General features: G+C 32.4%; 1 protein-coding gene across 1 annotated transcript in view; it reads left to right on the plus strand.

Moving 5' to 3' along the window:
• The window catches only part of LOC132716527 (tyrosine-protein phosphatase non-receptor type 4-like), a 101,783-nt gene that overhangs the window by 61,415 nt on the left and 14,023 nt on the right, over nt 1-26,345 (plus strand). The window contains exon 16 of the mRNA XM_060699824.1: nt 16,525-16,684. Within this exon, the coding sequence (XP_060555807.1) occupies nt 16,525-16,684 (160 nt within the window). The remainder of the gene's footprint in view (nt 1-16,524; nt 16,685-26,345) is intronic.

A 26,345-nucleotide genomic window follows, 5' to 3' on the forward strand; every position in this document is an offset into this window, starting at 1 on the left:
TATTCCCAATTTTTGGGGTCAGGTCATATTCCGATAGTGCTGAGAATAAACCGTATAGATCATAGTGGTACACTCGCCAGATTAGCTATAATACGGAGAGGATTGTTTTTGCTATACAGAGGTCGCTGGTTTGAGCTAAGGGACAAGGGGAAAACTCGTCTTGGAGATTTAGTCTAATGGTCATAATGTCTGTCACAACTGACTCAGAATTCATTTGGTAATAAAAGTTGCTCAGTTGCAGAGAAATGTGATTCTATTGAATTACTGTTTTGTTGATTTTCCCCCATTTTTTGGCCATTTTAACAATTTTAATAATATTTTTGTTTTTGTTGATGTGGTTTCATCCATTTTAGGGTAGGCATGAAGATATTTTTTCTAGTTAGGAAACTGTGTTCTTCATCAATTATTATAGATTGATGAGATGATTGGACAATAAAAATATTTATATTCAGTAAAAATAATATGATACAGAACACCAACTGATTTTAAATGCATTCTGTCATTTGAGATCAATGATGCATTATCACATGAGATACGATTCACTGCCAGTTTCTCGTGCATTTCATTCAAGTTTTTTCACAATCACTTCATCAATACATAATTATGATTTCATATACGTAAAGTGGGGGAGAAAAAAAATCTTGACATTTTAATGTGATTGTCCCTTAAAGTGAATTTCTGCATGAATAGTTATGATTGTTTATCATCATTTGCATTAATTATGCAAATGAGCAAGACTGCAGGTAATTGGAAGAGGTTTAAATCTTTTACGCTTTCAGAACAATTACTAGATGGGATGAGAAATTTTTTTATCATTTCCTCCCATTACTTTGATAAGAATAAAAGATTGATCATGCTTTATTATGAAATTACTCATGAAATTAGATTGTTCAACTTGCAAGAATAAAAGCATGATCTTTTAATACAGTCAAACCTGTATTAGAGACAACCTCAAAATAAACACCAACTTGTAAGTAAAGACCACTCTTTTCGCAAACCTTTATTGATAAAAACAAAAACAACAAAAACTGATAAAACTCTGAACATAGATCTCTTGTCTATACAGACCATGTATGGTCTCTCCTTTGAATGGCCTTTATATTATTCACAGGTCTGACAGATAAAGAATGTTTCTGAGTGCCCTTTAAAAAGATTACAGTGAAAAGACATGCTATTTAAGTTATTCAGATATTTTTTGTAGCAAAAAGAGGTTTTAATTTTTAGAGACGAAGAAAGTTGTGCAATTTTTATCTCCCTTTTAAAATTTATTGAACTTATGTTTTTATGTAGCTTTTAACATTTTTTGTAATGAAAAGAAAAAATAAATTATCTCCCTTTAATATGTTCAGTTCATCAAGTTTCTGACAATTATTTGTGAAATTCTATTGTAGATTTAAATGCAAATATTTCTTTAAATGTAAATTGATAACATTAAAGCCCCTATTGATATTGCTAATCCTTTCTTACATGCATATTAAATTTGGTGAATAATCTGGTATTTGCGGGGATTAAACTTTATTAAAAGACATTTAAATTGAATACATACTCATAAAGGTTTTTTTAACTGTGAATGGAAAAGTTTCGAAAAGTTTTAAATGGCCTTTAAGTCAAATGAATTGATCTTGGGGTCAAAATGATCAAACACTTTAATTCATTTTATTGATTTGTAAAAAAAATCATAAATATTTCCATTTCTCAAGTGAACTTAGAATTCTGATACCTTTACAATTTTTGATTGATTTTATTATGATTAGAAATATAGATGATTATGTCTTGTAAAAATGTTTATTTGTGCCATGAAACAATATTTTCTCAACATTTTTGGCAACTGATTATAAAACCTGTTTTTAATGAAACTCTTTTTTTGTGTGTGAATGTGCGTCAATAATAATTATCTCTTTAGAAATGTTAGCACTGTAATTTTGATATACTGTAATGAATATTTAACATAATGTGATGTTTTTTCCTTAAACAGTATGAAAAATATGCCATGTATATCATCCCATATAAATGGTACAAGACATATGATGTCATGTTATATGTATTTGATGTCATAACAATTAGCAGTAATTAGCCAGTTGGCGGCAACTGAATCTACTCACGCAACCACTGCCCGCGCAACCAGTGCCGACCAAGATCAGCCGGCATATCCATGGTGTCTGGTCATGGTCTCTTACTCCGCACCTTTTCAATTAGTATACTTTTAAAATTTTCAGCAATAAATGGATAAATCAGGTTTTGTTTAAAGTTGATTGGTCTACAATGGACACATTTTTCATTAGCATTTTATAATATTGATGAAAACAATAGAGATGTATCATTTGGATATTCTTATAAAAGTTGCATGAAAAAAAAATGATGATAAAGTTCTTAGTGATTTAGAATGAACATTTATATGATAAACAATAATATTTTGTTCTAGAAGGCTTTATTATCTGCTATATATTAATGTATGTAATATAGGATCATGTATCGGATCATGTATCTGATGGGGTCCAGACTCTCAGTGCTTGAAAGGGCGGATGGACCCTCATTAAGCCTAGAATTCATGTATCTTACACTTGCCAACAACTTCCATGTATAATGTTTTCATGATTTGTTGTTATAATATAATGTTATTATAATATCTAATACTAAATACTATCAACATAAAGTTGCCACTCACCGTTGTCAATATGTGAGTTATAGTATTACTATATGAACTATTTTTCATTTGTTAAATTCTCACAACTTTGTCTTAATGAATTTTCTGACAGATATCTCTATTTATTGTGAGATTAAAGACGTTTACATTGACTGTTTACATTTAGGCATTGATTGTTTACATTTAAGCATTGATTGTTTACATTTTTAACATTGATTGTTTACATTTAGTGCAATCAAAAGTGAGTTCCTGTATAGATCTGTAGTTTATAAAAGTAATAAGTCTGAATTTAAGATAATTTATTGATTGAGAAATGCTGGTGCTGTGGAATATGATAGATAGAATCATGCAGTGTCAATATGTAAATAGAGAAGATTTTATGTTTGCATGTTATCAAGTTAATTAATCTTTACTCTCTATCTACCCAGTCTTTGCTTAATTAACATGATATACCTTCCCACCTTAGAATTTTGTCAATTGAATATTCAGATGATATTAAGTTCTAGAAACAGAAAAAAAAATTGTGTAGTGAAATAGAATTGAGTTTGTCACTTGGTGTTCTATCCTGATGTTGTTTTGAATTGCCATAATTTGATAAAAAGAGGAGTTCTATGGTTAACTAAAGTAGTTATGGTTGCTGAGTTTAAAGCACTTGGGCTACTATTAAAATCACAACAGTGGTGCTTGAATCTTTTCAGAAACTTCTGATCCTTTATGTGTCATGGTGATTTGAGAAAGCTATCCAGTTTTTATTCAGGAGGTTGATGGTTATACCCAGGTGCCCATTCATGCCTCAACTCAGGTGCTTGTTCATGTCTAAACCCAGATCCCGCTCATGCCAAAAGTAATGTACAAAACAAGCATTTGAGGTCTTTCTCCATTGCTTGCATACATATTTAGTATCATTCAGTGAATTACTAAATTCAAAATTTATAGGTCATCTTTTTGAAGATTATAACTTTAATGATCATGAATGGTGACATGTCTAGGAATTGTACAGTGCCTGAAAGGACCATTAGCCTAGAATCCATACATTCATACACACATGCTTTCTCCACCAGTACAGCTGCAAAGTTACCATATGTAACCTTGGCTGTGAATGATTGGCAATGTGACTTAGAATCAAAGAAAATATTAATGAACAATATTGAATACATTTACATATTTGCATTTTGTAATTTTCTCTCATGCTATCATTAAACACAAAAGATTTATGGAAAAAAAAAGGCCTGATTTCATTATTTCTATTTCCGGGCCAAACGATTCCATCTTGTCTGCAGAATATATTAAAAGTCTAGATATTTACATTATTCATGGCGGCAGTGTTTTGTATTATGGAGTGTTTGGCAATGCAAATTTCTTGAAAGCTTTTAAGAGTGTTTTAGTTTGAACTGTACTTAAAATTTGCATAAATGATGGTTTGTTTACAGTTGTAGTGAAATTGTAAACAATATTCTAATGTATATGTTTGTTCATCATTATCAACTTGGTACTTTAATGTTTGAATTGTGTGCCCATATGTTTTAGTGGGGTATTTTTTTATTATTTTATATTTTACTGGGGCTTAAAAAGACATTAATAGTCGCAGTAAATTGATGTCTTCCAATATATTAAGGTTTTTCTAATAGATTGTGGTAGTATTAAAGATTTCATGTGCTGAACCATATCTTAAATTTAAAGCTGCATGCCTCCAGATGAGTCAAAATATTTCAAGAAAATTAAATGTGAGCAAAATGTACAAGATTCTAAGAATGTCAGTGGTTCTGTTCAGGTGCCTCTCATGCCTTAAATAATGCGCACAAGGGCACCTGAGGTCTTCCTCTACCAGTAAAACTGATGCAATGTAAAATCCAACTAAAAGAAAAAATTCTCATTTTTGTATCTTTTCCTTTTTTAGAAAACAGCAAGTAAATCAATAAATCTTATTTATTTTTGCTTCTTTTTGTGAGGTTGTATAAATTAATTTAGCTTGGTAACATTTTCATATCTTTTCCTTATTTGGAAAGCAGCTAGCTAACAAAGATTGTTTTTATTTACTCTAGGTTATAACGATGCTTGAAATTAGAAATATAAAGCCATACCTTGAAAATAAGTAATAAATTTTTACTTTATTCTTCTGTTAATTTGTTTTTCGTGTTTCTTTTGAATTGGAAATAATCAGAAATGTATTCATTGATTATACAGATATTTAAATGCCCTTGTTTCTGTCCAATCATACCTTAATGGACGGCAATTAAGCCTATTCATTAAACATATAAAATACAACTTTATGAATGCTGATTCTATATAAGAGATAAAACTATTTGAGCCGTGTCATGACAAAACCAACATAATGGGTTTGCGACCAGCATGGATCCAGACCAGCCTGCGCATCCCCGCAGTGTGATCAGGATCCATGCTGTTTGTTAAAAAACTCTGTAACAAGTAAAGAAACTGATAGCGAACAGCATGGATCCTGATCAGACAGACTGCGCGAATGCGCAGGCTGATCTGGATCCATGCTGGTCGCAAACGCACTATGTTGGTTTTGTCATGACGCGGCTCATTTATATTTATGATGTATATGATAAAGATACAAATCTGACAGAAACTGCTTAACCTCTTTTTATAAGTTGTCTGTCCAGGTATTGTACACAGTGATGGTATCTTGAATGAATCTTAACAGTTCAGCTTTGTATCCTAATAGATGGCGCTGTGTCCACTGTCAAAGATAGGAAAGATTTATGTGGACTCCAAACTGTGATCTTAATAAGTGACGTGAATGGGCTGAGGAATGAGGAAACAAATTCTTCACATAGGCCAAATTTAAGATGACTTAATAAAATCTTATTTCTTGCTTGAATGTTTGTCCTTGAATAACGTGATTTTGACATTAACTCTTCTTCATTTTAAGCTTGACTATGTGAAGAATAGGGAGAGAGCTATGATACTCACTAGGCAACATGTATATTGATGCTTGATTTTGATTAAAGCTGGAAGCTAATTTGAGTAACTAGTACTGGTGCCTGGTATAAGGCAACATGATCCTAGATTTGGCAGGGCTCAAACCCACGACCCCCAAGGTTGAGAGTCCATTACTTTAACCAACCGACCATCATAATCGTCTTTCGCTATATTACTGAAAAGCTGTTAAAAGTTGAGCATTGGCAAACGAAACTAAACTAACTTAGTATTGCTGGTGCATTGATCATCACCATGTATTGTAAGTTGATAGTATAAATTGATCTGTATTCTTAGACAACTGACTGGTTCTATTTGTTTAAGGAAAGTTTCTATTGTTGTGTAAGATGAACAGGGTCGTTATATTAGCCAATCAATGTATTGTACAATAATATCAAATGTCATTTACAAGGATGGTATAGGCATGCTTCTTTAGATAAGCAGGTTTTCTTAGCTGGCTAACTTTTCTTTAAACTGGTTAACTGGTTAAATTTTCTTTAACTGGTTAACTTTTCTTTGAAGCTGCACACCTCCATATGAGACAAAATATTTAAAAAAAGTCAAACTTCAGAAAAATGTTTTATGGATATTATACTTAATTTTTCTTAGTTAAATATCTCGAAGATTTGTTAACTCATTCAGAGTATGCAGGTTTTACAAACAACAACAACTCTTCAAGGATTCGTAAAGTCACATTATATTCATTTGTAACTCTTAACAATAGAGAAAATGATTATGATCTGTTACCTATGACTCCTTTATATAATGCAGAGTAGCTAATCGGCATGGTCTTATGTGCATATGGAATTATGAAAGAATGCCAGAATTACAAAGGTCATGAAAAGTCTATAGTCGGCCATTGTTAAAGATCTTTAAATCATGCAACAGTTTATAATTCTATTGTTATATGAAAAATGAAAAAAAAAAATGAAAATGAAGGCTAGGGCAAATTTTCTAGGTCAAATAGAAATGTTAGATTATTATGCCAACGTTATAGATGCGGTAGAAAAAATAAATTAAAAAGAAAATCAAACAACAACAAAAAAAAAACAAAAAAACAAATCTGTGTATGTAACTTTTTGATTAAACATTTTCAATTTTAAATAAATGAAATAATTTTTTTTTGACGTGTGTTGAACTATAATGCTTCTATTAACAATACAAAATACTACCACAATGAAGAATTCAGCCACTTTTGGCATTTTGTCCAGGCTTGGTCTTGATTGTTTTAGTAATTAATTTTAGTAAATTAATTGTTGTGGTCTGGTAAATTAAGATGCCAGGAATTTGAAATTTGAGCCAGTTTGGTGTCACAAGTCATACAACTGCAAACCGAAATGTGCGGGCTAAGAAGAACTTGTTTTTTAAACAGCGATATAATTATGTTAGAACGACATGTTTTGCTTTTTCAAAGTTTCTGGAATAAATGTAAATGAAAAAAAATTGCGGACAGTGTCATCCTTGGACTTTTGAATAATTCTCTGCCTACAAAGTATAGTACAAAGTCTGTAGAGCATCTTCCATTTAGGAGACACAGATTTTGATAGCTGCTGCCACAGAGAGTCAGATTAGATAACTCTGAAGACTTTAACTTCAAGAAAAAATTATCCTGTTGTTGTTAAGAGGTGATTGTTGTACAAAGGGACACTGAAGATGTTGTACTACATACAAAACACCTAAGTCTTACAATGATTAGAATGATTGTTGTTGTTTAAATGGCAAATATGGTCCTGTTGTTGAGGTGATTGCTGTAGAAAGGCTCCCTCTGCAAAGGTTGTTATATATACAAAATTTGAACAAGACACAGAATGATTGTTGTTCTTGAACCTGAATTCCGTCACATTCACAGTGGACCATTCCAAATTCAATGTTGGTCAAGTCCATTTTACAAATTAAGTCTGCACTGGGTAGAGGTGAAGAAACATTGTAAGTTGTAACCATTTAAAGACTTGAAAAAAATTTAATCTTTAAAGCTTTAAATACCATATAATCCCCTTAACCTGTTCATGTTTTGACTGATTATATATCAAACAATATGAATATTTAAACTTTGTCTTGAGGATATTTTGTGTTTTGGGGATGAAAATATAGTGGAAGTTGCTAGGTAAAAAAACAGCATACAAGTGTTAAAGATTGATAAATGGTTGAGAAAAGGTAAAAATGCATCCTTTATTTCACATTCTATAATCATTTTTCATTTCTAAGTAGGAATAATTAGTAATAAAAAATTGTAGTTTCATACAGTAAAGAAAGATAACTCATGGTGTCATAATTATGTAAACACTGCTCATTATTGCAAGAGTTGTCTCCCTTTTTTTCTCAAGAGATGGAGTAAATCATATTAGATCTGTTTGGCTGTGCTTACAGGCCATTTTCTTGTATTTTCTAGGGGATATAACAGGATTGTAAGCTATTAAGTCATTCAAAGTTGTTACGGAACACCCACGCTAGAGTTGTTAATTCTATCTTGGCAAAATATGGTGGCACTCCTGAACAATTTAGAGAAAAAAAGTACAGACCATTGAAATTTATTGATAAGAATTATGATGTCATTTTTATCAAATCAGTTCTTTCTGAGTTTTCCCATATGATTGATTTTTTGAGCCGAGGAGTTTACGTAAATTGTCTCCATTGTTTCTTAACTGATATTGATTGGATTTCACGGATGTAAAAATTAAGTCTGAACTCCAAATGATGTATTAAACTGATGATTTGATTTGTCAAACTTTTTTTTATTTCATTTGAAAGCAGTTCTTTTTGTGAATTGTGAATAAATCCAAACACAACAGCTTGTCATGAGCAAAAAATATTTGTATAAATTCAAGATGGTGGCTATAGAGACTTACAATACAGAGGGATAAGAAGCTCTAAAATTAGAACATTTTCACGTCCAGACCCACAATCTTTTGCGTGAGATTCAATGGCCCTTGAAGTTGGTCAGTTTGGTAAATTTCGAGTGAGACTGAAAAAAGGATTGGAGCACCACATCCAATATACTTCATTCCGGTATAATGTACCGGGCAAGCGCTTGAAAGATTAAAATCACGCTTTTTCACCCAATGGAATGAACTTTAAAACATCTAAGTCATTTCTTCACACTGATTTATATACAATAATGAATGAACAATGTAAGAACCCGCGAAATGAATGATATTTTTTTTTATTTCATGATCATGATTTCTGCAAGTGTCTAGAGGTATTCCTTGAACACTGTAAGGAGTTTAAATGTTTTCATATATTGATAACCTTTGAATTCAGTGTCTATTCATTGACATTTAGATGCTAAAGGTTTAGATATAAATTTTCTGTAAATGTCAAGGTCGTTTTTCCATATCTTAAATATCATCCAGAATGTTAAAATTAAAAAAAAAAAAAATAACATTGCTAAAATAATATTTGGATAAATATGATGATATAAAGTGTAATAAGATATCAGTTAATGTGGTCATGGCAGCCAGCTGTTTATTTATTGTGAAAATATATATATAAAAAAGATAGACTGCTGTGTGAGGGAGTTATTTAAAGGTTAGATACTGAAAATCTTAACCATTGATATATCCTAGAAGGTGTTCAAATATTTCATTCCCCCTCTCCCACCCCCTCTGCTGTTTAAAACATATTTTGTTAGTTGGAGTGTGAAATTGATGCTAGTAGCTTAAAATAAGGCTTAAAGAATAATGTTACAATAGGGGATGTTGTAATTTGTTTCTTATAGTTCACCATGACATTTTGGTTAAAATATGATAGTGAATGTGCGTGGGTAATGGTTTGATATATATAAATATATATGAATAAAAAAACAACATAGACTGGTTTTCAGACTTGTTTCAGATTGTGCAACACTATCTTTACTCAATGAACCTAATGGAGATTCATTTAACCTAAAGAAAATTCAATGAACCTAAAGAAGATTTAAGTTACAAACAGGGTTGCGGTAGTCAGTTTTTATATGAATATTCAAACATTTGAGAACAAAATAAGGATGGGCAAATTAAGAATTCATATATACAGTATATTATCAAGACTCTTTTGAGAAATCGTGGGATATTCTGTTTTTCCGGGAAGAATGAATATTGTAAAATTTTATGACGTAAACTGAGCTAGTTTTTCTATGACAATATATTATAGGATATATAACATATAAAAGGCAGTAGTATCTTTCTCGAGAATCATTTGATTCATGGAAATAAAAAAAAATGAACTCATGTGTGTGTGATATTTTAACATTGGAAATATTGGCTCGGCTTTATCAGATTGATTGCAGCAGCGTTTTTTTTGCCGGATAATTTTTTCTCCTCAAACTTCGAAAATTATTGTCTATTACACAAAATTGTTTTTATGCTATTAATGTAAAGTGGTTTTCTCTAGGGGTAATTTGGAAGAGCAAAAATAGAATTACTAGGGAAATAACTGGGCGGATGCTGAAGCAAGATCATTGAATACTGTAAAGGGAAATGAAGGCTGATTTGTGAAACAAGAACAAGTGTTTAGAGACATTGGGTCGGATGTATATCGATACATATGGGAAGTAAACAATTGAAACTGGTGCTTTTATCGTAGGCAGGATCACAAGAATATGGTTTGATATGTTGTTCAGATGGGTTTGATTTCATCTTGATGTTTTTGAGATATTAAATAAAATTTGAGGAGCTCGTCAGTTTGAGTACAGAGATTCTGGCAGTGCTCCTTCTTTATATTTGGGAATTTCTTGTGGAGGATTTGAATTGTACGGTTAAATTGACTGGAAATTAAAAATATGTTTACCTCTATACTGTTACATTTAGAAAACTTCAGCTTTGCTAAGTGTCTGGATTGTTTTAAGTGGCAAACAAGGAGGAAGTCAAACTATGAGGATTTGGAAGGGTGAGATATTTATGTCAAAACATCTTCATTTTCATACTTTTTTTTTAAAGTTTGAAAATCATACTGACACAATGTTAAAAAATCTGAAAACAATAAAGGCTTCTATTTTATGATTGTTTCATGGCAGTTAGTTATGCAAATGTTTATTTAGTCATTCATATACAAATGAGGTTCTTTTGAAGGTGCATATTACGTCTTTATTTTAGGGATTGAACTGATGTATGGTGTTTAATTTTTTGTGTGTGTTTTAATTTATTCAAAACTTTAAGAGTGATACTAGTACACTATGGTATGTTATTCAATCTGATGTTCTACTTTCTTAATTGTCTAGTTAGTGGAAACTTAGTGTAATATGCTCTGCCAAATTGTCTGCATTTTGTTAGGTTTTCACTATGCTGGCAGCAACAAGTTAGTGTAATGTCCTACCCTAACTGACCTGCTTCTGTTAGTTTTAACCCCTGGAAGCAAAACATGACCTTTGCTCTGCCAGTGTGACGTCCGAATTTACTATAATATTGTGACCTTTACGCTGCTAGCGGCACCTGAATTTACCCACGTGACCTTAACCCTGCTGGTGATACTTGAATCTATCATCATGACCTTTACGCTGCTAGAGGCACCTTAATTTTCCTAGGTGGCCTTGATTTACCGAGGTGACCTTTACCTTGCTGGTGACACCTGAATCTACCATTGTGACCTTTACCCTGCTAGCGGCACCTTAATTTACCAACGTGACCTTTACCCTGCTGGTGACACCTGAATCTACCGTCGTGACCTTTATGCTGCTAGCGGCACCTGAATCTATCAACATGACCTTTACACTGCTAGCGGCACCTGAATCTACCCACGTGACCTTTACGCTGCTGGTGACACCTGAATCTACCGATGCTAATGGCTGCGACCCAACATGCCATCTGATTACATTTTTCTTTTTTTTAGCTCACCTACCTGTCACTTTATGACAGGGTGAGCTTTTGTGATCACTTTTCGTCCGGCGTCTGTCTGTCCGTCGGTCGTCCGTAAACTTTTACTTTAAATGACATCTCCTCATAAACCACTAAGCCAATTTCAACCAAACTTCACAGGAATGTTCTTTTGGTGGTCACCTTTGAAAAATGTTCAAAGAATTTAATTCCATGCAGAACTCTGATTGCCATGGCAACCGAAAGAAAAAACTTTAAATATCTTCTTTTAAAAAATCCAAAGAGCTAGAGCTTAGATATTTGGCATGAAACATCTTCTATTGAGTGTCTATCAAGTTTGTTCAAATAAAAGCCCTAGGGTCAAAATTGGCCCTGCCCCGGGGGGTCATTGATTTTCCCATTATGCATATAGTAAAAATTTAAAAAATCTTCTTTTAAAAAACCCAAAGAGCTAGAGCTTAGATACTTGGCATGAAACATCTTCTATTGAGTGTCTATCAAGTTTGTTCAAATAAAAGCCCTGGGGTCAAAATTGGCCCCGCCCCAGGGGGTCATTGATTTTCCCTATATGCATATAGTAAAAACTTAAAAAATCTTCTTTTAAAAAACCCAAAGAGCTAGAGCTAAGATATATAGCATGAAACATGTTCTAATAAGTGTTTACCAAGTTTGTTCAAATAAAAGCCCTGGGGTCAAAATTGGCCCCGTCCCGGGGGTCATTGATTTTCCCTATATGCATATAGTAAAAACTTAAACAATCTTCTATTAAAGAACTTAAAGAGCTAGAGCTAAGATATTTAGCATGAAACAATCATTATGTTCTAATGTGTGTCTACCAAGTTTGTTAAAATAAAAGCCCTCGGGTCTAAATTGGCCCCGCCCGGGGGTCATTGATTTTCCTTATATATGTATAGCAAAAACTTAAAAAAATCTTCTTTGAAAAAACCAAATTAGCTAGAGTTTAGATATTAAGCATGAATTATCTTCTAGTGAGTGTCTACAAAGTTTGTTCAAATAAAAGCGCTGGGGTCAAAACTGGCCCCGCCCAAGGGGTGTCATTCTTTTTAACTATATGTGTAAAGTAAAAACATAAAAATTCTTCTTTTAAAAAACCCAAATGGGCCTATAATACAGGTGAGCGACCTCAGGGCCATCATGGCCCTCTTGTTTGCAATTCAGTCTAACATTTCGAAATTTTCCTTATAATTGATACAACGGTTTTGTCAAAATTGAAAGATGTACATGTCCATTTAAAAAAATTTAGAATGGCATGATTTAGTGGGATATTTCTGTCAATTAAGTTGGAAAGTTGCCACATGAAATGTTTTGGTGTGATTATTAATACAAAATCAGGAGAAAAAAACAAAACAAAAAACCAAAAAAAACCCCCCACTTTGTTTGGTGGTCTGTCATATTTGATATTTTTAGCTTTGTTATTTATTTAACAAGGGTAATCACCCTTTTCAAACTACAGATATTCATGGCGAACTAATGGCAAAGGCTTGTCGTACTGGCTGAACAAAAAAACTCAAAACTTTAAGATAACAATTTTACAGTTTTCATTGCAAATCATGATATATATATTGATCGCGCTTTTAGCGCACAGACATGGCAGATTTTCTTTCTGCACAAAAATATCTCTAAGGTAATTATGAATGAATTTTGTTTAACATAGTTGATGGTGGAGAAAATAGTTTGTGACAGGAAGTTCATTGGCGTCTTATTGTAACACTGTTTTAAGAAGAGCAGCTCACAGACAAATTAAGGATGTGGCAGATTTTTGTGTGGAACATTTGGTGTTTTTTTCTCTCCAAACTTTCCTTTCTCTACAGGAGAGGATTTATTTTCTCCAGGAGTGCTTCTTTTTTGAAAGAGGGAAAATTTCTTGACAGCAGTCAAGTAAAATACAGAGATTAAGAGTGGACATGTCTAGAAATAAAAGATGCTGTGCACTGGACTGACAGCCAAACTGTTTTATGTGAATGTTGAAAATGAGTGCAAAAAAGACTGGTTTTGCATTATTACACATTTATTTTTCAAAAAAGGGTTTGGCCGACCTTTAACTTTTTACACAACCGCCTCCGTGGTCGAGGGGTTAGAGTCGATGACTTCTAATCCAGTTACCTCTCTGGCGTGGGTTCGATCCCCGGGAGATGCTTTGGTAGTTTAGCGCGGAGGAAGGTAGTCTAGTACTGGTGTAACTCTCCAGGAACGATGGTTAGGAAACTACCCGCCTATATGACTGAAATACTGTTGAAAAAGGCGTAAAATGAAACAAACAAACAAACAAACAACTTTTTACACCAGTCTGATATGAAGATGAAATTAGTTTAATTGATTTCGAAGATGTCTGCTTGAGATGACTGGCCTCTACCCTGAGGCATTGTGGGTAATGCAGCTATATTTGGTCACCTCTCCATCATGTCCATGTTTTTCATAAATTAATTGTTACAATATCATAATGTTCTAACGCAGTGTTCAGATACGTTCCTGAAAGTACATGTAGTCTTAATAGTAAATTTTATATGGCTCTATTTAGCTTTCATCAGGAAGGAGTTCTGATCAATTAAATATGTTTTAAGAACACTACCTCAAATGTCAAGGTCACATTGAATTAGAATATGTGGGAGTGAAATTGAGTTATGGTTAATAGCTTGATTACAGATATTTTATAAGTGCTCATATTTATACATATTGTTTTAAAGGAAATATATAAGAGCTCTGGTATGAAATATTTAATTTCAATTTAAATGAAAGTCCATTGTTTAAAAGAGCTTGTTTCCTTATTGTAATTGATACTCAGGCTCACATTTAGAGCAAAATGTGTTTGTTACACAAGTTCAATTAAGTATTTTTTGTTAGATGTTTGATGTAAATGACTATATAGTTCAGATCATGTTTGATGTAACAGAAATATTTAAGGCAATATAATGCATCTTGAACATATAACTTTCAGTGATCCATAATTTATTATGTACATTTATTTTTCAAAAAGATATACTATAACATTTTGAATGAACTGATTGGTTTAATTTGAGGTCTTTAGAAATTTACCTAAAGAAGATGTAATGTAACTTTACATGTAGTGTCCTTCACTCTTTGCTCATTTTCCTGAAAGTTTTATGAGAAAATGGGCCTGTTAGCGCAGGCAATCATAGCTGGGAAGTGTCATAAACTTTACAATAAACATGGCTCTGAATGCTGCTTTAATATTGTCAACTTCTGCAGAAAATGCCATTAAAACATTGCATGATGTAATTAGAAGTTTTCTAAAAGAAGATGTGGCAAATTTTTTTATTGATCTCTTTACTAAAAGACAGGTATTTTAATCTCTGAATACTGAACAGTTATGCCAACTTTCCCAAAGGCAGGCGTTTATAATATGGCCTAACCCTTGAGCTCAATTAAGGGAGATAGCATAGTTCTGCTAGTGCTTGGTCATGTGAATGCTTTCGTTCATAAATTTGGTTTTAATTCAGGGATAGCATAATTATCAATGGGCAGTTAAAATTTCAAAGCAATTAAGACATGGACATTGCATGAATTTAAGAAGGTAAATGCTTATTATGAAAAGAAGAAAGTTTTATTTCAAGGGCTGTCTAAGACAATCAGATTGCCATAGCAGAATGTTTCTGAAAACATAACTGATAATCTCTTAGATATTTCTCTTTCAAACTGATTAACACTGGAGGCTTTGGCAGTGTTGTCTGCTTTTGTCATCTGGTTACCTCATTGTGCCCTCTGTTTTGCATCTGACTGGAATATAAAAATAAAATAGCAAGCAGATTTTTTTTATTAAAAAGGAAAAGTTGAACAATTTTTTTGAAATGGAATACATTTTGATAAAAGGAAAGGCACAAATGACTCAATTATGACTTTCTGATGAGCATAAAAAATTCTGAAAATTAAATACATTTTGATTTTGACGTAGATGTCTAGAATTTAATAGCAATCATAGAGATATATAGAAGTAAACTATAAATTTAAAAAAACCCAAAGAAAATGCATCTGTGGATACAATAATATTTATGCCATAATATTTCCTTAATTTTAAAGAATTATTTTACCCCAATACATATACCGATATAATCTTACTGACAAAAGTATGAAACATGAAATGCAATAGGTTTAGATACATTACAATTGTACGAAATTCAAATGATATTTTACATTTTCTTAAAATCATATATTTCTCCGTATTCTTACAAGTTTTGTTATAGATATCCCTATCTAAATAATCTTTATGTTGTAAAATGTGTAATTGGTTTTGAAACTTCCTGTAATTATTCAAGTTTATCTGCAAAGCATGATGTGCACAAGAATTCGTCTCTGGCGTATTTTAAAATATCTTCTTGTCTGAATTTGTATCTGGAGAATCAATTGATAATTTATCATAATTGTATAAATACATCATTATATAATGATGGGATGTCCATTTGGGTAATCAAACATTGCTATATCAGAGACATGATATTACTGCACGCTTAATGAGTTTGTGGCGCAGAGGTACTTATGAGTAATAATAACTTGTCGATGCCATCGGTAAAGATCGAGCTGGAAATTTGTAGTTAACCAGTCCAATCACTTTAACGCTTTTACCTGAATTTCTGAAATGAACTCATCTAGCTTCCATTTTCGGAACTGTCCATTATCAATTTAGGGGATATCAAGATGTAAATGTAAGGTAAATCAGCCGCCAGTATAGAGCCTGGTCAGAATGCATGGATGTGAAGGCTGGCCTGGATCTATATTGGTGTCAAAGGCTTAAATCTTATTGGGTTCCAGCAGGATATGTGTTAACCTATTATCACAGTTCCAACAATAGGAAACAGGACTAGTCCATATCAGAAATAGGCTGTACACTGGGAAGGTTTTGGTTGCCATGATCTAGTGATGAATTATCTATACAAAATACAAGGCTCGTTAGGAATTATTGACTTGTCAATACATTGTTGCATTTCAATGAAATGAATATAAAATCTACAATGATGTGACCTTTTGTGGAATCCAACCACTGCCCAGGCCCAACCACCTAAATTAAATGTGGCCAACTCCCTTCATTTTATTCGGACATAAAACTTTTCAACTTTTTATATGACTTCAAAGGTATTTTAAAACTTTTAAATATCTATGTTTATTTTCATGTATTTTCAGTGATGGTGGATTCCTTGCGCACAATGCCACCAAGGACACATATCCCGCACCAATTCCGACAAAGAAGGTCAACTTCACCGGGAACGGAGCAGCTATTACCGACGCCAATCATAACACTGGCAACAACATCTGTGATCTTCCAGCATATAATGACTGTATCGTAAGTACCTTAGTTGTATTTCATATGATTAATAACGGTGTCTTAAGTTCTGTGATTGTAATTCATTGAGGACTTTGTATCATAAGTACTGAAATTGTATTATTATAGGAATGATAAGTGTATCAGAAGTTAATAGATTGTGTTTCATAGATAAATGTATTGTAGCTTTTCATATGAATAATAAATGTATCATAAGTTCTGAGATTGTATTTCGTAGATAAATGTAACGTAAGTACCGAAAGTGTATTTCATAGAAATGATACCTGTGTATTGTAAGTACTGAAATTGTATTTCATAGAAATGTTTACTGTATCTTAAGTACGGAAATTGTATTTTATAGAAATGGTTAGTGTATTGTAGGTTCAGAAATTGTATTTCATAGAATGATAATTGTATCATACATACCAACATTGTATTTCATAGAAATGAATCATGGTCATTTTCAGCTATTAAGCTTGTAGAATGCTGTCACTCTGATGATTTTGGGTAAAGCTTTAAATGTGCCGTGTCATGACAAAACAAACATAGTGCGTTTGCTACCAGCATGGATCCAGACCAGCCTGCACATTCGGGCAGTCTGATCAGGATCCATGCTGTTTGCTATCAGTTTCTCTACTGCAAACAGCATGGATCCTGATCAGACTGTGCAAACCCATATGTTGGTATTGTTGTGAAGCGGCTCAAATATGATGAGGTCTACGATCATTCAGCTACTTTAGCTTCATCAAGTTATACTTTTGCACTATACTCGAGCCTTGATAAATTGTATGAAGAAATATTGTATGCAATTTTTGAGCAGTTGTTACATTAATTTGAATATTGCAGAACAGACAATTATTGGAAATGCATGTGGCAAGGGGGAGCACTCAGTGCTTAATGTATGATTTGGTAAAGACAGAGTTGTGTGGTATATAATAGTAGCTACTTAGTGTATAAATAATACCACCAGTGCTATAGTACCTTCAAAGGATTTTCTTTAAACTTTGCTAACATGTTCTTCAGTCCTTAGGATAATATAAGGGACATAATATGTTGATGCATATTTTTAAAAGGCCCTGGTAAATGAAAATTTAAATACTGTGAAAACTATTGAATTCAGACCCCTTCCAGTCAATTTCCTGAAATCTATGTAGATTATTATGAAAGTTTCCTGAATATGTATTTTTTCCAGTATAAGCAGATATGTGTGAAGGAAACATCCTGTTAATTGTTTATCAGCAGTTTAGTGGTCACTTACTTTTAATTGAGTTTTAATTGGGTAATGTTACCAAAGTACTGCTATATAACAAGAAGATATTATAAGATTTTCTTTTCATTTAATGAAAATAAATTGGACGGGGGATTAATATGGATAATGGTGTGTTGAGATTACAGTTTCCTCTGTATTGTCCGTGATTTGTTTGAGAAAAAAAATCTGTCTTTATGGCAAATGAAAATATTTGAATAATATATATGCTTTTCTCTTGTCGATTCGTGACTCTTATTTGGAAAAATTGCACTTGCACAACAAATATCAGACATACATACAGTTCAATTAGTGCATTTGTTAAATAAATTCATTAATATCTAAAAGTTCAAAAACTTTAAATTACTTCTAAAAACAACTGCTCAAAGATTAGAGCAACTGAACATGTCAACCATGATTGTCTTGCTCTGCTGGACGCTTACTCATCGATTCGTGAAATCAGATTCACCCTGTGACGTCATCAAAATATAGGTGCTCACACCACTAAATGTTTGCATGGTTATTTTCAGCCCGATCTGATCAATATATGTTTCAAAGTCTTAAGTAAATTCTTACAGCATAATGAATATTTTTTTGGCTTAAGTGTAAGTCTGTTTGATAAATTAAAACATCAATATCGAATATTTTAAAGTAATCAGGTCACCAGCTGATTGTAGGGTGAGGTCATTTACACCTGTTCATTTACGCATTTTGATTGGATAGAATTGTCAAATTGAGTGTCTTATAAAACTTGTGTAGTTTTCGGATGGTGTATGTTCTTGCAGAAGAATTTATACCAGACAATTATTTAGGTCACGAATCAATGAGAAGGCACGAATCGATGAGAATAAGGCATACTAGTTTAAAGTGCATCATTTTATACAAACACTGTTATAAATGTATATTCTGCTATTTCAATATTCATAAAGTGTGTTATCCTTGGAGACTTAAAATGCATTATATCATTTGCTGATAAATTGATTTTGTTTGAAATGAAATTCCTTCAGAACATTGACTTTGGAGAAGAAAAAAAGCTTCGATTTGAAACAAATTTTCATTGATTTTAGTTGATTCATTCCTTATACAAATTTTATATTCAAAGTGGTGTGTCACATGACTTTTGTAAAAGACTTCTTTGTTTGTTTTAAGTATTGAGAGAATATTCAATTCGCACCACTTGCTCATTATACACCTTTAGTATACCAAGTTCCATAAATTAAAAAAAGTTTAAAGGCTATTTTGAAAGGCATCGGTTCCATATTATTATAATGGTTGATAGATACTTATTTTCCTTTTATAAAAGAAAAAAAAAACCTTTTAACTTTTGTCACATAAATCGTTCAAGATATTGAACAAAAATTTCTTGCCGCTTTTCTTTAGTTGGAGATTTAATAATGAGCGACATTTAAGTCCGTTTTTGTGTATATTTTCAATATAACCAATAATGTGTCATACATTAATAATATGGAATAAAAGTGTTTAATGTTTGGTTTGTAGACTTATTACAATGATTTTCATAAATATACATAATAAGTATGGAAAAAATGACCCTGTAATCACCAGGTCAGATATCTATTGAGATCCAATTTCACATTGAATGGGAGAATTTATTATTTTTACAAGATATAAATCATTATATGGAAGAAAAAAAATCATCATATATATGATCGAGCAAACAAGGTGATTTGGGTGATTTGTAAGTTCACTGTGTTGGAATTTTTTATTTTGGAAGAATGCAGATATGAATAAAAACTGTGAAAAGATAATATGATTTTCGGATGATTACAGTGTTTCGACTGATGAGATGTTGACTTGAAAACTTGTCAAATGTAAGCATAGAATACAGTGAATGTGTCTTGTATTATGTGGTTATGTTACATTAAAGGACTAAGTGGTTAAATTGAAGGAAAAGGGGAATAAGGGGTGGTATTAAGGTTTAAAAGATGCTACAAATTGGACTCAAAATGTAATTTAAATGTTAGGAAACATATCTTTTAAAGTTTGCTGTATTATAACATGGCACTGTTTCAGTATTATTTTTTAGCAAACATGCGCAAGGGTTACAAATATACTGATGAAACTGCTTGGTCTTAATGTGTCAAAATAGCAACCCACCCAGTGCTTCTGTAATTCACAGACACTCCTGTACTGGTATCATTAATCTCAGTATGTGCTTTATATCATGGATTCTTCTGTCCAATTCTGATGCCTCCAATGCTTACACAGAATGTTTTACATTTGAGATTATTCTATAAAAAAGCAATGAAATTGATTTTTCCATTTAACTTTTTGCCTGCTGCCGACAAAAAAAAGCCAGTTGCAGACCAAGATTTTCAGGCACATCTGTGTTGTTTGATTATCAATCTGCACTGTCTGCTAGTAATTAGTAATTATCTTGAAATTTTCTCTAAAAGTGATAAATGGTTTTGCTGAGATTAGGATTTACATTGTACTTAGATGAGTAAAGATCCTTGTTGTAAAGTTAAATATCATTCAAATGCACAAGTCCATCTTGAAATCTGGTCATAACTTTTCAGTATTTTTAAGGAGCATTTCAAATTATGTACATTACAGTGCAGAGATAAAATCATATGGCACTGATATCTACTGACTGATTGTGGTCTGCACTTGTCACAGGGGTACAGTTTGTTGCCACCAGAAGGCTAAGAGTAAAGAAGATATTAATTATTTAAGAGAATTACGTTAAAAAATGTGACAACAATTTTAAAGGCTTAACTGTGGATACTTTTCATTATCTCAGTTGAAGACTGTTGTATTTTGCATTTAAGCAAAGAGATAAGATAAGTACAAAACAAGATACATTTTTATAGATCAGATTTTCTCACCTGTAGTAGTTACAAACTGTGTAGGAGTGGCAATTAACATCATTGCCAAACTGCCAGGCTCCTACTGTCTTACAGAATTGATCAGGTAAAATACTGAGTTGCTTATCATATTTGATATTTCTACACGATTGTGAAAAGGATAGGGAATCTTGAGAATTATATGCATTCTATGAGATCTTGGATGCTTAAAATTTTTAAACAAGATAGATAGTTTAATTTCCAGCCCATAACAAACATAAAATAAAGTATACACAGATCTTCAACAATTCTTTAAAAAAAAAAAAAAATTAATGTTAGTTTAAATAGGAGATAAATGAAACAAAGTATTGACCTTTATTCAAATTCCTTTCTCTGAATCAAATAGCATTGCTAATTTTTAGTATGGATTTTTAAATAAGAACAATTTCCTAATAGTAATATCAATTAAGTCTTAAGTATTAGCAAGATATTGTGACAGTTTTGTATATTTGGGAAATAGAATATAAAAACCTTAATATTTAGGGGTTTTGGTTGTCTTCATTTATATGAATTAAAAGTGTATTGTACAGTTTTTGTGTAACACAAATTATATGGACATACCTACTGAGAGTACTCTAAGCTTACATATGTTAATGTCACTTAACTTCTTAAATCATATAGAAATAGCACAACAATTAGCCAGTCAATCAAATGTGTTATGGAAACCAATGAGAACTAGGCTTTGAAGTAAAAGCAAGATGTCAAATGCAATTGCAACCATTCCCAATTACTGTAGCTATGAAACATTCAAGACTGGCTTTTCTGAAGGTATAGGAGTATATAGTGAGACTACAACAGCACCTGAAAATGCCAAATATCCAAACAGAATCAGAGTGTTATACTGGGGAAAAGAGTGGAAAGTAAAAGCTACATTTCTCGTAGATGCAAATAATAATACGAAATGCGTGCCAAAAAATTTGAAATTGGCAAATAGTTGCGACTGGTTTGATGCATACAGTGTGCAGTATGATGACAAGGCGAAAGATCACATATCATCGTCAGGGGAGGATGTTGTTGAGGATCATTACCAGGACATTGAAGATGAATTAAACGAGAGAATCATATCTGTTGTGTCAAATTCAGATGATTCGGGATTATCTAGCAGTAGAAATAGTACGGCAAAGTCTTGGAGACGGAGGATTGAACGCGAGACTGAAAGCTTTCGATATTCGGCAGAGAAAGGTTGCATTGAGTGGCTTGAGACTGGCAGTATTGGACTAAAGAAAACAAACTCAGATCAGGACCTTATTAGGTCATTTGAAGAACAATTCAAACGGAGGAAGTTTGGCGTAAAACTTTCTGATAAGATAAAATCTGAAAACGTGACCGTAAATGAAAGTGGAATGTTTCCGGTGTGCCAAACTCATTTACATAGAAAGTTTGGTACGGATAACAGTTTATGTGAGGATGTTCAGACATTTAATGCAGGGGAGAGTACTCTAGAAGAAGAAGTGTTTGAAGAGGATTTGTACTATCTTGGACCACCAAAGGTATGTTAATTATCTCCCCTTGTATTTTACTGAAAGGAGAAATTCAATCAAAACTTCAATCAAATCTTATACTTGTTTAAACAAGCAATAGTTTCCTATCTTCAATAGATAAATTTTATTTTCAGAATATTTCTCACCCTATGTGTTTTTGATTATAAAATCAATTGCATTCAATTTAATACAGGAGTATAATCCTATAGCAATGAAAATTCTCAAGTTTAAAATTCCATAGTGATTCTTGCTTAGCATTTTTTGCTATCAGCGGTTTATAATCAAGGTAACAATCATTGTTTGAAGTGGACAGGTTTTTGTTAATCTACCCACTGTACACCTCACCTGACCTAGATTATCTCTTGTGTGTAACCCAGTTACCTTAATTGCCTGTAATATTATCATAGGACCATTGTAAAAACAGCAGAAATGACAGCATCTACCATCATAATTTAGACATGTACTGCCTTGATGTGAGACTCCAGTATACACACACATTGCAATACTGCACTTTACCTGCAGAAGGGTATGTACATGATAAATTACAACCCCCACATGACAGTTTTCCCAGGCTTTCAAACTTGGTTTTTGGAATGTTGTACAAGATTGGGTATCATTTTGACAAGATTTGGAACTTACAGATAAAATTATGTTGCCATTATTATTTATCATATTATGATTATCAACAAGAATAATATCATAAAAATGTGGGATATCTGCAGCAATGAAACTGGTTATAAGGTTTGGATAGGGATACTTGGTACTGGAATATGAGCAAGCGAGAATTCGTTGGTATCACTTTAATACAATATCAGTTCATTGGTACTGGTATAGTATCATTTCATTGGTACTGTGGTACAATATCATATCATTTTGTTGGTACTGATACAGAATTGTACCATTTCGTTGACTGTGGTACAATATCATATCATTTTGTTGGTACTGATACAGATTTGTACCATTTCGTTGACTGTGGTACAATATCATATCATTTTGTTGGTACTGATACAGATTTGTATCATTTTGTTGGTACTGTGGTACAATATCATATCATTTTGTTGGTACTGGTACAAGAATCGTACCATTTCGTCATTAACAGTATCCAATAGAGACAAACAGATTCCCTAAAGAACGCTCAAAACGACAGAATTAAAAATTGTTGCAGGCTTGGTTTGATTAAGCCTTAGCTGATGATTTTTAAGCCCTCTCACAGATGAGTGTTACAAGACTCTGTAACTGATTGCTGGTCTTTGATATAAAATTACCCAAAAATAAACAAAATCTAAATAAAGACATACAATGAACAGTTTCAAATCAAAGAAGGATAATGCCATGTCTATGATAACATTTAGTTTAGCATTTTTAAAATAAAGGGAAAAAGGAACATGATGTTTAAAATAAGGAGGGCTATGTGTACATGTGAAATCATATCTACGGGTGGCCATGATCATTACCCCTTCTTACAGTGCTAGTTTGATGTACTTTAGTTTCTAATGATCGAAGCAAATGTATGTTGAAGAAATTTGGTAGATTATAACATTAAGTTTACTTTGTTGTTTAAAAAATATTCAACTGTTTCTTTCATTAAAGAACATCAGTTCTGTTGAGACTTTGTGACATACACAGTAAGCGGTGTTCACAGTAACAGCGTTCACAGAAATAGGGTTCATATTAAGGGTGTTTACAGAAATGGTGTTCACAGTAATGGTGTTCACATTAAAGGTGTTCACAGTAACAGTGTTCACAGTAATGGTGTTTACATTAAAGGTGTTTACAGAAATGGTGTTCACAGTAATGGTGTTCACATTAAAGGTGTTCACAGTAACAGTGTTCACAGTAATGGTGTTTACATTAAAGGTGTTCACAGTAACAGTGTTCACAGTAATGGTGTTCACATTAAAGGTGTTCACAGTAATGGTGTTCACAGTAATGGTGTTCACATTAAAGGTGTTCACAGTAATGGTGTTCACAGTAATGGTGTTCACATTAAAGGTGTTCACAGTAACAGTGTTCACAGTAATGGTGTTCACATTAAAGGTGTTCACAGTAATGGTGTTCACAGTAATGGTGTTCACATTAAAGGTGTTCACAGTAATGGTGTTCACAGTAATGGTGTTCACATTAAAGGTGTTCACAGTAATGGTGTTCACATTAAAGGTGTTCACATTAAAGGTGTTCACAGTAATGGTGTTCACAGTAATGGTGTTCACATTAAAGGTGTTCACAGTAACAGTGTTCACAGTAATGGTGTTCACATTAAAGGTGTTCAAAGTAATGGTGTTCACAGTTACAGTGTTGACCGAATTTAAGGCACCCCACGATATATTATCTTGATATATTATGTTGTAATGCTGTTTTTTAGCAAGTATACTCTACTGTCAGTCTAGCTTTCATTGAAATATTCTTGGAAAATACACACATAGCTTGAATAGTTTGGCATTCAGTTTTCTTAATTAATAGTGTAGTATTTGAAGAGAGAATTGCTGATGGTGTATATATAAGATATTGGCCACACACCAACCATAACAGATCTCAATCTAGAAATTTGATTAGTATATTCTAATTGCTTTGCTTTTGTGTATTTAGTAAGTGATTCATGGCTAAAAGTAGCAATACTTGAGTACAATATAGGTTTATTGCACTAGTAGTGTTCAGAAAATAATGTTACTTATATTGGAACACTTCATGCGTGAGTTGCCCATATGGATTTCCATGCCAAACTTATCACACACTGTGAGTAGAATGAATCTTAAAAGTAGAAAAATTATGTAATGAACACTTTATTTACAAGGACAGTTTTTGAAATGATTTTATGTAACTAATCTGTAAGGTTTCGGACTTGGAATCATCACTTGCACCTTTACCAATCTGGGTTTGAATCCAGCCATTGGCTTGAGATTAATACTTTTATCAGAAGGTATATCCATGCAGTCAATTTACAGATAGTCTCTGACACTAACAAAGTTCCTACTTCTTCTTATTAAATGGTTAAGTCTTGAGGGTCATCTGAGGTGACTTCTCCCAGCTTGAAAGCTGTAAACTTATAAGCCATACAACTCTAATATTTTCTGTATAGCTTGAACCTTAAATCTTCTGGCAGCAACAGAATCTACCCATGTGACCAGTGCAGACTAAGATGATGATGGCAGCAGCAGAAACATCTGTGCTTTCTGATCGTGATCTGCAGTGTCCATTTTGAAACTTTTAATAAAAATAATGAATGGTTTTGTTGTGATTGACAGGTGAACATGTTCATTTTATATATTTAGAGGGTTTTTTTAGAGTCAAACCTTCTTCCCTCCCTGGCTTAAGAAAAGGTGGAAAGATGCTCGTGTTTCAAAAAGATTTTATTCTACATCCAACGCCCTGATTGACAAAAAAGAAATTATCATATTAAAAGTTGCTTGAATATTTTAAGATTTTAACTATTTTCATAATTATAGTAATAGACAGAAATTTGTCAAGTTTAAAAATAGCCCAAGGATATGCCTCAGCATTTCTGTTATATATACATATTATACAATCAGATAAAAATTTAGCTCGCTTTTTTGATGTACCAAACTTTAACAATGATAATGGATTGTGCTTTATTAGAATTTTAATGTCGGATGAACATGAATTGATTTTAGTTATTTTATCAATTTTAATCATTTTGAATTTCATGTAATTTGAATTTATGATAGTGCTTAGATAAAGCTTTTATATAATAGAACTATTCTCTGTGGTGTATGATTGCGATTATTAGAAAAGAACTGCTTTGAAATTAGTAGGCATTTAAATGGATAGATAAGAAATGGCTTTTAATTTTAGATAATGTGAGCTGTCAATTATTTACTACACAGTACTGAGAGGTCTTTTCTCTCTTGTTATTGATAAATATTTCATAAAAAAAAAAAAAGAGAAGATTTTTATCTATAGATTACCTTAATATGTACCAGAGAAACTATTTTTATACTCCCTACCTAGTAAGGTTAGAATTTTACTGAAACTATTCATCGAATGATTTATCGAAAACCTTATGTACACGTACAGTGCAAACAGTTTATAAAAGTTTCTATAGGCTGTACTTGAAAAGAAATATTTTTCAATGA

The sequence above is a fragment of the Ruditapes philippinarum genome, unplaced genomic scaffold (assembly GCF_026571515.1).
Source record: "Ruditapes philippinarum isolate M1 unplaced genomic scaffold, ASM2657151v2 ctg2889_1_1_1_1, whole genome shotgun sequence".
NCBI classification, from domain to species: Eukaryota; Metazoa; Mollusca; class Bivalvia; order Venerida; family Veneridae; genus Ruditapes; species Ruditapes philippinarum.